At 36.8% G+C, this 13,892-nt stretch overlaps 1 protein-coding gene across 1 annotated transcript in view; it reads right to left on the reverse strand.

Annotated features, from left to right (window-relative positions):
• The window catches only part of VWA3A (von Willebrand factor A domain containing 3A), a 34,740-nt gene extending 21,060 nt beyond the window's left edge, over window positions 1-13,680 (reverse strand). Inside the window, 13 exon segments of the mRNA XM_009696134.1 lie at window positions 3,275-3,355; window positions 3,604-3,707; window positions 3,797-3,935; window positions 5,695-5,820; window positions 6,294-6,359; window positions 7,539-7,647; window positions 8,961-9,086; window positions 9,376-9,482; window positions 10,533-10,631; window positions 11,408-11,462; window positions 12,781-12,863; window positions 12,930-13,058; window positions 13,606-13,680. Of these exon segments, the coding sequence (XP_009694436.1) occupies window positions 3,275-3,355; window positions 3,604-3,707; window positions 3,797-3,935; window positions 5,695-5,820; window positions 6,294-6,359; window positions 7,539-7,647; window positions 8,961-9,086; window positions 9,376-9,482; window positions 10,533-10,631; window positions 11,408-11,462; window positions 12,781-12,863; window positions 12,930-13,058; window positions 13,606-13,671 (1,290 nt within the window). The 5' untranslated portion in view covers window positions 13,672-13,680.
• Window positions 13,681-13,892: the final 212 nt, after the last annotated feature.

Genomic DNA, 13,892 nt, shown 5'->3' on the forward strand with positions numbered 1-13,892 from the left:
CTCTGGTGATCTGCATTCTGACCAAGGAGAAAATCCTCAAGAATCACTACTGCCTGCAAGAATTCCAGCAACCTTCATTATGTTACCTGTATATATACGTATCGCTACTTCTTCCACACTTAAAAGTGTGAATGAAGTCATCAAAGATCAATATCCTATTCAGTGTAAATGTTCTCCTGGTGTGCCAGTAGTTTTAAGGTTACCTATATAGTAATATCACCATGGCAAATATCCACAAATCCTAATATCTCCAACCTAATAGTATTCTTAAGTCATCTGCAAGCTGGAAGAGAAAACTCTAGTAGCAGCCTTGAAGAAACTCTGGCAAGTATCAAGCTGAAAGCAAATGCAAAGCAGCATAAGTTTGTGCAGTCAGTTCAAAAACTTAAGGTGAACATAAGGGATGTCAGAGAGCAGCATGCAATGTAGCTCGAGGGATATAGAAAGAAAGGTAAGAAGACACATGGTGTGCACAGAGCGTTGTCTTAGACACTGTTCTTCAAACTGAATGGCCAGCCTGTTCTGCCTGACACAATTCCAATTGTGCTTAACACAAAAGACCATGTCTCAGAATAAAAAGCGGCTCTGACTTGAGACAATGCAACCAATACTTAACATAAATCTATTATCTATAAGGTATTTTACTGTTCTTATTGAATTCATCAGTGACACCATCTACAACATTGTTTGTAAGCTCTCTTTAAAGCTTCCATTTAGACAGACACCAACGCTAATGCCACCTGCATAGTGCAAAAATAATCTACTTGCTAAAAATTTACCCAAAGACAAATTCACGTATATCACCAGAGGCTCAGCGACTGAGATATTATCTTGTTCTGCCACTTAATTACAATTTAGAGAGCACCACACATGCCACCCAAAAGAAACAGTTACCTGGCCTCCTTTCCATCTGCCATATTTATCACCAACATCTCTCTCTGTCTCAAGGGTGGGTCAGAGTACATAGCTGGATGGTTTTCTACTTTTAGTCTTGTTAAATCATCTTCACCAACACCTACAATCTTCCAAGGCAAACTCCACATTGCTTCCTATGGAAATTACTTGGCTGTCTCAAGCCCTGAAAGGCTATTGAGAAACAGCCTTTATACATACAGTTACAGACTGGAAAGTGTGGAGTAGGGATTTCATGAGTATTACACAGACTTCCCAAACTAAATGAGGAAATCTATATCATTGGACAAATCTACATTTTTTTCTGAACTCTAGCCAGCTTTCTAAGCCTACACAACACAGTGTGCTCAACCTTCTTGAATCCTTTCACTAATTTCCTGCTAATTAACAGTAAACAAGGCTTAAAAGCTTCCATTTTGTGATTGCTACCTTTTGCTCCAGGATGAGAACAGTTCTCGTCTTGCCCCTACTGCAGAATGTGGAGCTCTGAAAGCAGAGTGCCTCTGCTTGTCATACCATGTTGCACAATGACACAATCCTCGTGTTTTTCCTTCACAGTATTTCACCTTGCACATAAAGCTGCAAAACCAAAGCTGCAGCATCCACTGTCCACACATGCCCACTTTCGAAGAAGAGAGAGAGAAAAAAACCCAAACCTCCATGCAAGCTGTTTAACTAGAATAATTTAGGAGAATGTGGTTTGCCACTATGCTGGCACAATTTTCAGAATTCACATTAAGTATAAAGAATAGCTGAGCACATCCTAAAGCATGAAATACAAATACTCAGGTTCTACTGACAATTTAGAGTAAAGCAAAAGTATGACAACCTTCCATAAAGTAAGCAGAAATAATTTCTGCTGACTCTTAAAAAAGGTTGCTCATGCTGAAAATGCATCAAAATCTTTTGTTCCTGACATTCACATTAGCAAAAATATATTCTGTCTAAATGTATGGCAAGAGTGTTGTAGGAATACTATCAAGGCTAAAATGCTACTCTTGGTAAAAGAGTAACTTCAGAGTGGATTACTTCTGCTGTGACCATCTGCAGAATATTAACATTTGGCATTCATGTAGAACTTACTAGATTTGGATCTCATCCTTTTACAATGAAGACTACTAGTTACTTCCCATGTGGAAAGGGTGAAGGATTCACAATGAAGAGATTAATGTGATGTCTCTGAGAGTACAGATTTGATGCTGAATTCAGAATATAAACTATATCTCCCAAATCCTACTGAACTCTCCATATGGACTCTACTACATTACTAGTCTTAAGGTATTATAGCAGGATTTCAAACAGAAGGAGACTGGCTGCTGGATGCTGTAGGATCCACCCCAAACTGTACAGGATGTAAATGTATGTACACATTATACAAACACAGAATACAGACTAATGCAAGATCATGATCAAGGCAACCTAATTTTATTCCTCTGTCTTTCTTCATAATGCAGACTTTCATATGCTTCTGTCATCTTCCCCACATGTAGAAATCAACATCACTAATTTGGAGTACTCTGTCTTTTTTCATCATTACCCTTAATTCACCATTCTCCCCATCTCCGTCCATCCATTCATGGAGTTGAGAGAAGCTCACCTACCGAAGAAACTCATGTAACAGTATATTTTTTTAATCCCTTATCCAACCAGTCTTCTGGATTATTTGATAGTTTAAGATCAAATTTATATTTCAAAATAATCCCTTGCCTTGACTCTCTTTTCTACACATCTGAGGGACTAGGTTGCTCTGACAGGAAGAGGCTCTGGTTTGCTGCTACATTATGTGCCTTTGCACATACTTCCATATCACGTGACATCTTTCAAGTCATGCAACAATCATCCAAGCTTGCTCCTACACTATCTCCTAGAGTGCTCCTGCTATGCCTTGAGTCTTTCTTGGTCTAGCCAAGTAACAATTACACTTTCTTCTTCATAAAACTTGTTTGACTTTCAAAGAGATAAAACAAAATACAAAACTTTTTTTTAATGGTTAAACCCAGATGAAACGGGACAGTTCTGTTAAAGCAAACAGAATTACTTTATTGTGTTGTATCCTTTCAATGTACAGGCTAAAGGATTCATACATATATTGGTAAAATAACGTAAATGCATTCTTACACATAGATCGCAAAATGCACACTATTGTATTTATGAGCAGCACTGATGGACTCTTTCTCTTTCTTAGTCTCCTTCCCCACTACCATAAGAATCTGGGTCCCAAGTCTGACCAGATCTCTGCAGACTTACACGGACAGCTGTCTGCACATGAGTCCCTGCAGTATTTATGTAACAGGACAATTAATGTGGAATAATTAGATGGTAATCTAGCGCTGACAAGGTCACATCACTACAGACAACTCACCTGATAGTTGTATAATACTGGCAGGTCAACATGGATATTTTTCACAGTTCCATCATACCATTCAAACTGCATCATTGCTTTCTAGAAGGATAAATAATACAGTTGTGTGTTTACAGAAGCCTATATAAGCTACACTAACATGGAATTCCTTCCTGAATCATTCTTAAGAATGGCCTAAGTATTTGATTTGAATCTATGACTCAAGTTTCAGTTAAAGCCTGTAGAATTTCACTAACTTATGAAGTACTGATTTTAATTAGAAAAATGTAGCAATAGAAAGGAAAAAAACAACCCACCACCAAGAAAAAGAAAGGGTCCTCATCACTTACCTCATGTAGAGTTGATGATACTTTTTTTTTAAGAATAGGTACAAATTCTTCCACAGGAGAGAAAGCATTGGGAGCCAACATTTGATAAAGGTTTAACTTTTTAGCTACAGCAAGAAACAAAAGAAATAAATAAAACACATGCTCTGTCTTTAATTCATGTTTCATACCTGTTAAGCTTTTCTTTCTGTGCTACCTTTCAATCCATATGTCTTTAACCAGTCTGTTGAGGTTTTGGCCAGGATGCATGGAGTTTGAATAACTAACGGTCCTTCGTGCTTTGGAGGCTTTGGTAAGAAGTTGGAAGTTGCTGTATTTGCAAATTCTGTGGAAACCTAAAATGGATTTTAAGAAAAACTCTTGCAAGTTTTAGCATAATTTTTTTTACCCTCAATCCAAAATATCCAGCATGGAATATTAGTTTTAATTATGTTCACCAAAGTGCTGGGATTTCAACAAACAAAACACGTTGAAAATAGATATCATTGGTCCTCTTAAAAAATGGGGTTTGGGGGACAATGCTGGATTAAATTCACTGTGCCACAATGCAAAAACCCACAGGGAAATTAAAATATCATGGTTATACATACTGGCATGAAAACAGCCAATTGTTTCTGTAAGAAAAATAAGTAGGAAAAGGATCTTCATTACACACAGATCAAATCTTGACTGCTCCATTTTTTACCTGCACCAAGCACAGAATCAAATGAACCACATTCTACCTTCATTCACACCAATGGAAACAAGTCAACAAAACCTCCCATGGGGCACTGGTATTCCTTTATTTCAAAAAGGGGTAAGACACCTTTGTTTTATGAATGGACAGAAGTTTGTGGAGATGTTTTTTCATACAGAAGGTTTGACTAGTAAGTTTCTGAAATTACATGCTTTTATTTGGGGATATAGGACCTTCTAAGTCTTTTCAGGGTGACTTCAGCTCCATATACAGTCTATATGGTCCTTAATAATTCTGAGGTTGGAAGAGAGATGAAAGAATTACATATATATATGGAATAGGGAGGATGAGGGGAAACACAATTAGAAATATTCACAAGTGACCAGTTTGCCTCCTGTCTGGAATGTCTCAGGTCAGATGACCAGATACACAAGGACACCCAGTGGTAGCTTTCAGTCCCTCTTTCAGATTGGACTTGTCCACCTCACACAACTGCCTACAGTAGTTGTGACAGAGAACAGACTATTTTGTTAAAAAAAATCCTCACAGATTTGTAAAACAGTGCTGCCAAATTTTTAGTATTAGAGTTCAGCAACCATTGGTAAATTTAGCTACTTCCTAAACTTCCAGGCCCCTAGAAAGTACAGAGACGAGAATAAGGCAAGAGAGATGCATATTTCCACTACAGGTGAAAAAAAGACATGAGTAAATAATCTCTCTACTAGATCAAAGCAGAACTAGAATTTCCAAACATTCCATAGGGAAAAAAAAAAAATCACAGGAGATTCTTTTTCCTCACCCATATTTCATCAAGACACTTAGAAGTTATTTTATTGGAAAAAAGACAAACAAGATAAGAACCTCTGGTATGTAGGTCAAATAAAGCATAAAAACAGAAATATCACCAAGACAATTGTTACAGAACAAATGGTGCCAAATCCTGACCAACACAGAGACAGATGTGTAACAGACAAACTGTAGTTTCCTAACTTCAACAGTAGCAATAGATCTAGACAAGCCCTTATGATTTTGCAACTGATTTAAGTGTCCATCTTAATCATGTAGGTGTAAGTATCTTTTTACCAATTTAAAGGACTGCTGGAACTTCATTTAAATGATCACGCATACAGTTAGGCTAGCAATTCTCTTAGTTTTCCATTATAATCATGGTGCACTGTTCTTTTCATCGCATTTTGGTTGGTTTATAAAACTTGCTGCATTCTGGAGAGTGTCTAGCAAAATGTCTCCTTCACTGGTTTTGGCCTTAATTTGCTCTTACAATGGATGGCCAATACATAATATTCAAAGTTCACTTATCAAAATATCTGATTAATCATATAAATTCTTTTCATATTGTGAGCACTAAAAACTTCTACCCTGATACTTCAAAATACATCTGAAACCAAAAAGATACATACATCTGCTGTTCTACCAGTAAGTGAGCCACCAATTCTTCTTTGAAAAGTCTGTTTAATGCTCTTGAGTAGGTCCTTAGCCTTCTGGGATTCCCGAAGTAGCAGATGAAAATCACTGCTATCAAAATTCTATACATATAAAAACAAAGGTGGGAAAATAAGTTAACTACTATTCAAACACCAACCAAACACAGCTTGCTTGCTTTGATGTGCACACATCTATACAAGACTGCCTGACATAGCAGAATTGAGTGTAAATGTATCTAATGCACTGCATATAAGTTAGTCATAATTTCATAAACAAGATATTATTTTATTATTTTGAATCCCTCTACAATAAGCCACTGCTTTCATCCTATTCATCAGCTTTAAGTCAGTGAACAATATCTGCAAAATTTATTGTGCTTTTAGGAAAGCATTTTCAGCTGCAGAAAGAATTAACCACAGGTTTATTGACCACATCCTCAGCACTTCTGTGACAGAGACTTTCAGCACCAGGTCCTGCTATAAACTTCTACTCAGATGATAATTAGTTTACTTTCTCAAAGTGAAGAATCATCAAAGAGAGTGAAAAATGCTTTGCCTCTCTAGTTGTCACCTACCTCTCCCTTTGAAGAGTAGCAATGATAACGACCTCTTACAGCTTCTGCAAGGTTCTTTAGAACGGCCTACACATATAAATAGGAAGAAAAACAGTTACTTTGATTTGGTAGTCTCTTTTGGTAACGTGGCTTGTTGGTATTCAGTTCTCAATTAGAGATAGGGGAAGAATCTTTGAGGTACATGTAGTGAGAAAGCCAAAGTAATTATGTTTGCATTGTTTCTTACCAGTCTTATTTTAATACAGCTGAAAAACTAAGTCAGTAAAGAAATGTACAAAATAGGCAATAAGGGTCAAGTTCATTCACCTTGTGTTAAAATGCCAGTCACTTTCTCTTCCTTTGAAGGCAGGCTTCTGCTAGTCAGATCAAAGGCATATCATTGGAGTCTACAAGTATAAATGTTAGGCTATCCTTCCCCTGCCCATAATTACCTCTTAATCTTTTGCTGTTTTATTCACCTCTCCCATCTCCTTCTGTCCTACCATCTACCACTGCAATCCTGTTCCTCACTACTACCAATACCCTTACTGCATCTAATCTTCTCTTCAAACCAGGATTTCAGTTGTGTCCTCCCTGCCACTGAAGTCACTACCTGCCTTAGGGATAAGCTTAAACAAGCAATCAACACCTAAAACCAATATCCTGTGCAGAAGCTAATCAAAAGTAACTGCTTATCCTTCTGTCCTCCTCTTTCTTCAGGCAGTCACTGCTAACATCCAAACCATTGCTCATGACCACCACTGTAATCTGAGCAAGGCTGCTGGGTCTTGCACTGAGCATGTGGTATACCATACCAAAATACTCCTATCCCAGAGACTGCCATGCTCATACGATCTCACTCCCACGTCCCTGCCTTTCTCCTATGATCCCTCTCCCTACCCACTTGTCCTCACTGCAATAGTGCCTACCTGAAGTCCCCTATTTTTCTGCTTTCACCTGCAAAAGAGCTCTTAGCCCCAAAGTCGTCTCTGTAAACACACAGGATGATTATCTGGAAATAATTGCTTCCCTTCAGCTGCCAAGCCTGTCCACATCACTTGGTTGCCACTTCTGGCTTTGGTATGAACCAAGATGAATGCTCCAAACAATTTTTTTCATGTGTACAAATCTGCTCTAAAGAAAATACAACACTAGATCAAGAACTCTTTAATGAGTAGGTTAGCTTCCCCACAAGCTTATGAGGGAAGACATTGCAACTGAATAGGAAACAAATGAAAGGAAGTAAGTATTAACACAATTACTTACAAGAGAAGCAGGATTGCTGCAATCATATGTAACAGCATGAGTCTGTAGTTCTCTCCCCAGCATAAGTTGCTGAGCATAGTCAGACAATATTTCCAAAGACTGATCAGGGCTGATATAAATAAATAAATAAGGAAAAAAAAATATTAACAATGGCAGTAATCAAATGGGGGAAAAAGGCCATACTGAAGAGGACAGGGAAGAAAATTAAGTGGGGAAGAAATAACAAATCATGGGAATGTAATCCAGTCATTTAGCATAACTTGACCTCCTCTCCCTCTTTCAACCATTACTACTGGGGTTCGGTTCTGTCCTGAAAACCTGAATGATGATAAAAGCACTAAGATTCTATTCTGGTTCATAACAGCTTGTGGATGAAACGTTCTGAATTACTCCTTGCTAGCTCTGGAAGCTAAAAATCAGGAATTGTGGTTTTTTCCCTCTGTGACAAAATGTGATAGAAAAGCTTTCAACTCAGCTCTTCAACCATATATAAGGGTGTCCATTGTCTTCAAAAGGCACTAAAGAAAGTAAAATTTTGCTATGTGTTTAGAACTTAGCAACCCACACAGCTTTCATTCCCTGACTTTTGACGGCTCTCCATGGGTAATAAAAACCTTTCCTTCCAGCTACACTTCCATCAGGGACAGAAATTAAGGAAGTTTTCACTGGCACATACAATAAACTTTTGCTTTCTGTTCAAAGCAGACCTACACAAATATTGGGACCTTTTAATGAACACTGTGTGTTCATTAAGTTAGCTGAAATGTAGTCTCAGTCACCCTAAGTATCAAGCTTGTCGAGCTTACACCATCCCTTTTTTGAACATTTAAAATAAACACAATGAATAAATTAGGAGTACAATAACACTCCCAGAATCTTTACTGTAGTCTTTTTCTTGTAATCCTGACTCCAGTACTGCAAATTTTCAGATGATGACAGTAGAACTGCAGAATTTAAGTCCATATGTTATCTAATCTCAGCCTGTTTTAATTTATTTAATCAGACATTTTAAGTTTTCCATCAGCACCACTAAGATCACAGAGAGAAGACTATCTTTGAATGCCTAATACTAATTCCCAGCGAAATCTAGCTCATCATCTCATCTTCCCAGAGGTGTGGAGCCTTTCAGTGACATCCTTAATGATGCTGAAGGATTTTTATTCATGTAAAATTAGAGCTAGCAGACTCTCAATGAATTACTGCAATAACTGATCTGCAAAGGAAAAATGTAGCTTTGTATCAGAAAAGAAGAGATGTATAAATAGTAAAAAAGGGAAGAAATAAAGGAATTCAGCAGTATGAACTAAAAATACATAAAACCTGGATCTTAAGTTTTCTATTTATTTTTGTATCAAGTTCAGATTCTTATGTCAATTCTGTATCCAAGTTAAAGCTGGTTGTAAGGACAAATTACAAGTTTACCAGCTTCCTAAAATAAGAACCAGAGAATTCAGTTCTTTCATCATAAGGACATGTTTTAAGGCTTTCAGCAAATTGCAGCCTCGACCAGGCTCCAGCTGTTGTATCCACTGTCTTGCTTCATGTAGCCTAGAGGGGGGGAAAAAGAAAAAGGAATGTGTACATTTAACGTGCAGGTGATAAATAAGATAGATCATGAAGATTACTAAAAACCACAGGAGCTGCTAAGATATTTTATGCATGAACAACCAGCTTGAAATCAGTGACTGCACTGAAAATTTATTGCTTTTTTTCCTTCTTACAAGTCACTGCAGGCACAAGATGAAAAACACTATTTATTATCTACAAGAGATTGCTCTAATTAAATGGAGACTGTGTTTGAAACACCTTTATTTTTCAGAGAAATGAACTTACTTACACATGCGCATTGATGTTTTTTGGACTCTCCCATAGAGGTGAAATTTCTGTACTGAATGAGAGACAGTACAATTGCTTCTTATAACATAGCTGTTCATCTATTAAGCACTAATAAATAAAAAATTGTTAATCCATTACTATCCATGCTGCTTCTAGTAGGGTTATTATGTAAAAGACTAAAAATAGTAATTTCCTAAAAATAGTTGACAGCAATATTTTCAGCTACCACAGAGAAAAGCTTCCAAGAAAAAGTCATACATATTCAAATATTTGGTGAGGAGTACAGAGACAAAACTTGCAAACCTATGGTAATCCAGCCAATTTGTTAATGAGGCAGGAGGCAGGGAATATTTGTTCTACTGGTATCAGTTTTTCTCTTCAGTTGACAAGCACATGAAACAACATACTGATCTAGAATTGGCATATTCACCCACCAAGCAATTACTAAAAATGTTTAATACATATTCACGGATAGGGCTAAACAATAGTTCAGGTATTAAGGCTAAGCAAACCAGACTATGGGGAAATTGAGTTTTCTTGAAGGAGTTTTATTTAAAACACACAAATGAAAGATGCAGATACTGTAAATTGATGTTAAATAATTCCTGAATGCAGGAAATGAAATTGTACAAAGTTTCAAAGTTAGTAAACTAGCTACATTATATCTTCCTTACTACAAAAGTTTTACAAAAATAAAGAGCACGATAAAGGAGAAGTTTCTTTTGGGACTTCAGGAAGTGATTAACTCACCACGGTTCTGACTGAAATTGTGAAGAGTGCCTTGCTGTGACAAAACATAAAGGCATAAAGAAACTATATTTACCATAAACAGCTCTATGTACAACTTGGTTCTAGCTCTGACAGTTGTTTCTGGTAGGCAAGTCTATTCCATAGAGTACGAGAGCTGGGAAACTTCCAAATATTAAGAAGGAAAGTATTATTATTATAGTACATACTGGAGTTTGTTTGGATCTAGACATTAACAAAGACTACATTTTCAAAGACATTTAAAACATACTTTTCTACAACAGAAAACTTCTATTGTGTTGTATATTATGAATTTAAGCAGATTCTTTTCTACTTATTTCCTGGCTTGTAATTATACAAAAGCTTGATTAGTATGTTATAATTGCCAAAGTCTGCTTTATTATTACTTACCAAAAGGTCCTTTTGAAAACCCAGTAGCCTAGGTCTGTAACTCATATGAGACATATCAACCATAAGTCCAACTTTGGTTCCTTCTAAAAGGCCAAACACCTTAAAAGAGAAAAGTAATTGTAAATGCTAAGCTTATCTAAAGTTTGATAATTTTACTGTTTGTTCTGTACAACACCATTTTAAAATAAAATATTAGGTATTTATTTTCACTTTAAGCTTTTTAGCATAAAGATGACACAGTGACTAAAGGGGGGGGGGGGGGGGGGGCAGGGAAGAGAGAAAAAGAAAGACACCTACTGACTCCCAGTTCATCCTGACCAATGAATCATATTACCTCCTTCCCAAGGCAACCTATCTATTATTTGGGATGATAAAAAGTAACTTTGTCTACAGCATTGCCTTCAGGTTAAATCAAGCAACTTTGTGGAAGCCAGATTTTGGAATGCTGCCTCTTTCTCTATCCCCTTTGAGAGGGAGTTATGTCCCTTTCCCATTCCTGAGCATTAGCACTGCTAGGCACAGTAAGTGATTAACCAGCTGTGCAAGAGAGGGCACAACAGACAGCTACACTTCAGTCAGAGGTTAAGCTCAGCATTGTCAGCTCCCAAATCGCACTGAGAGGTCCTGAAGATTAAGACTGCTAAGAGAATGAAAAAGACTAGATCTAGAAAGCAGAAAACCACATACCAATGAAAGATCAAGAAAAAAATCCATTGTCAAGATAAGTATCACTGCATATGATGTGTAACTCACAGTAAATAATGAAAATACATAAGCTTTCTGGAAGCTACTTTTCACTAGTATTCAAAAATCAATTTATTCTTTAATGCCATATACAGTTCCATTCTAAAAACATACTGCAAAATTAAAGTTACCTTTCTGCTGTCCTGCAACAGCCACTGAATTCGCTGCTGATAAAGTTCAATCACTCTGACAAAAGGCATAGCACACATTTAGCTAAGGCATTCTCTTGCGTTGTGCATCAACATAACAATCAACCATTTGTCTTCATCACATCCTTTTTCTCACAGATGCAAAATCTGTGAGAAAAAGCATTTAAAAATACTGTTTTCAGTGTTCTCATACAACAGGTGGTTGCAAGGCTAACCATTTAAATACTTCTTCCCCTAAAGTTGTTTGATGGATTAGCTATATAGCTGTCTGAAAAACTGGATCACTGAAATGTTTTCTAACCAGTTGCTGGCTTATTCTGTTCAGAGACAGGAGAAGGGTATTCACCATGTGTATACATGAACAACAGAAGCTCAGGCAAAACTGAGCTTAGTTCATCACACACAGGTTATTGTCAGGAGATGTATTTAATACAAACTACACCATTGCTTAAGACACTCATGAAATACAACCTTGTGATTGAAAGGCTCACTGAAGCGCTGGACTAACTGCAGCACAACTTTCAACAATTTCTTTTCAAAACAGGTATAACCTGAGGTAAAACAAAGTGCTTGCTGTCCTCTAAAATTGTTTTACTTCAACCAACTTAATTTTACTACCACATGCATAGTTTTTACAATTTGGCGAACAGAAAGTTTAAATCAACATTTTAAAGGGGAAAAAACGTTCTGTTTTTTCAAAACACAAAAGCTACTTCTTTTATAAACCAGATTTGCAGATAATTTGCTTATATGGCACAGGGCCCAAGTACTGGAGGTGGACCTTCTGAAGATTCTGCATCTTCATGAGTGACACACTGAGGTATGCTGAAGTAGTGGCCCTCCTAGGAACAGTCTAAAAAATATTGTGAAGACCAGCAAAAAAGTTATGATTACTCTACAGCTTATTGAACTTATTAATCAAATGTTTTCCTCAATTTAAGTTTCCTTGATTTTATACATTAAAAACTCACTTACAAAACTTTTAACTTCCACATGTCATGACTAGATCCATAACTTGAAACTAATCAAGTTACAGTAAACATAACCCACAAATACACATTATTACCTGTGAAAACCCAACCATTCACTAGCTGCCTTTCTAAAATGAGCTAACTGCTTCAGTTCAAAACCAGGTTGATAGCCACCTTCATTAAAAAAAAACCAAACACAAACCCTCAGCAGTAGTCACATGTAATAATCACCTACCCCAAATCTCAGCAGAAAGGATTTAATGCTCAGATACTCTGAAGTTCCCAGAGATAACAAATTAAAATTTAAGGCAGTATCTGTAGTCATAGGCAATGGGGATATGGAATCAGATACACATCAAAATCATAAACAAGATGGATACTTACTCAGAAAGCCTGGACTCAATATCAGCGACAGCCTCTTCTGTAAACTCTCTCTCTTCAACATCATTTCCTGAGTTCCTGGAACACTATGCATAATTAACATCAGAGATGCACACAAATTAGGACTGACTAAAGAAAGGGCAGCGTTGTACTTAGAAAATAAAATTGCCTTCATTTACCAGATGCTCTAATGTTAATTGCAGGGATTCTAAACTGTAGTTTCTTAGCCATTCTTCCATGGTTTGCACCTTTTTAGACTGTATTTTCTTCATTTGTACTCTCTATAGATCAAATAAGAAAAAATTAAATGTAGTATGAGAAATTAAATGTGCTGTTCAAGTGTGACAAAAATCTAAGTCCTAAAGATAGCTGCTGGTAGGCAACCCATATCCAGGAACAACGTAATTTCAGGTACTAGCATACTCTTTTGGATGCGGGATGCAAAGGAAAAGAATTGTTCAGAATAACCCCAGATTGGGAGCTAAAGGAAGGGGAAGGAGAGCTTAGCTTGTAGGAGACAGGAAAGAAGACAAGAAATAGGAAAGTTTAGTAGAAGAATTAAAAGAAATATTGCAGCAATCTACCAGAGAGGAAGAAAAATTAAGCATCTCCAAAACCTGCCTCACAGAGTTTGAAGGGATATATATTGTCTTCTGCTTTTCTGAAGAAAAAGGCAGTATCAACAATTGATTTACCTTTATTGTTTTGCCCAATTTGTTCACAGGAAACATATCAGTTGTCTATCAGCATATTTATTCCCCACTCTGTATTTATAGCAGGTATGCGTTACTTTTCTAGTTGCTCCATTTAGCAGGAAGACTTGCCTACCAGCAGATCTTGTGTCTTGCTGATATGTGTTACCAGCAATCCATTATCTGGTCCTAGGTGAGACATAGTAAAATCTTGCCATGGTGGATGATCACCCTGTACACTGGATTTTGTGGTCACCCTACAAGACAATGAATTTTATGGGATTACTTCATAACCCATAATATTCCTGTATTGTCATAAAGTCTTTACAAGTTTTTTTCTGTAGAAACTATTTTATACTTTAACATGTGCTTATACATTCCATTTGATATATGATAAATGTTTTGAAGGGACATAGTACATAG

The sequence above is a fragment of the Cariama cristata genome, unplaced genomic scaffold (assembly GCF_000690535.1).
Source record: "Cariama cristata isolate BGI_N322 unplaced genomic scaffold, ASM69053v1 scaffold21452, whole genome shotgun sequence".
Lineage (NCBI taxonomy): Eukaryota > Metazoa > Chordata > Aves > Cariamiformes > Cariamidae > Cariama > Cariama cristata.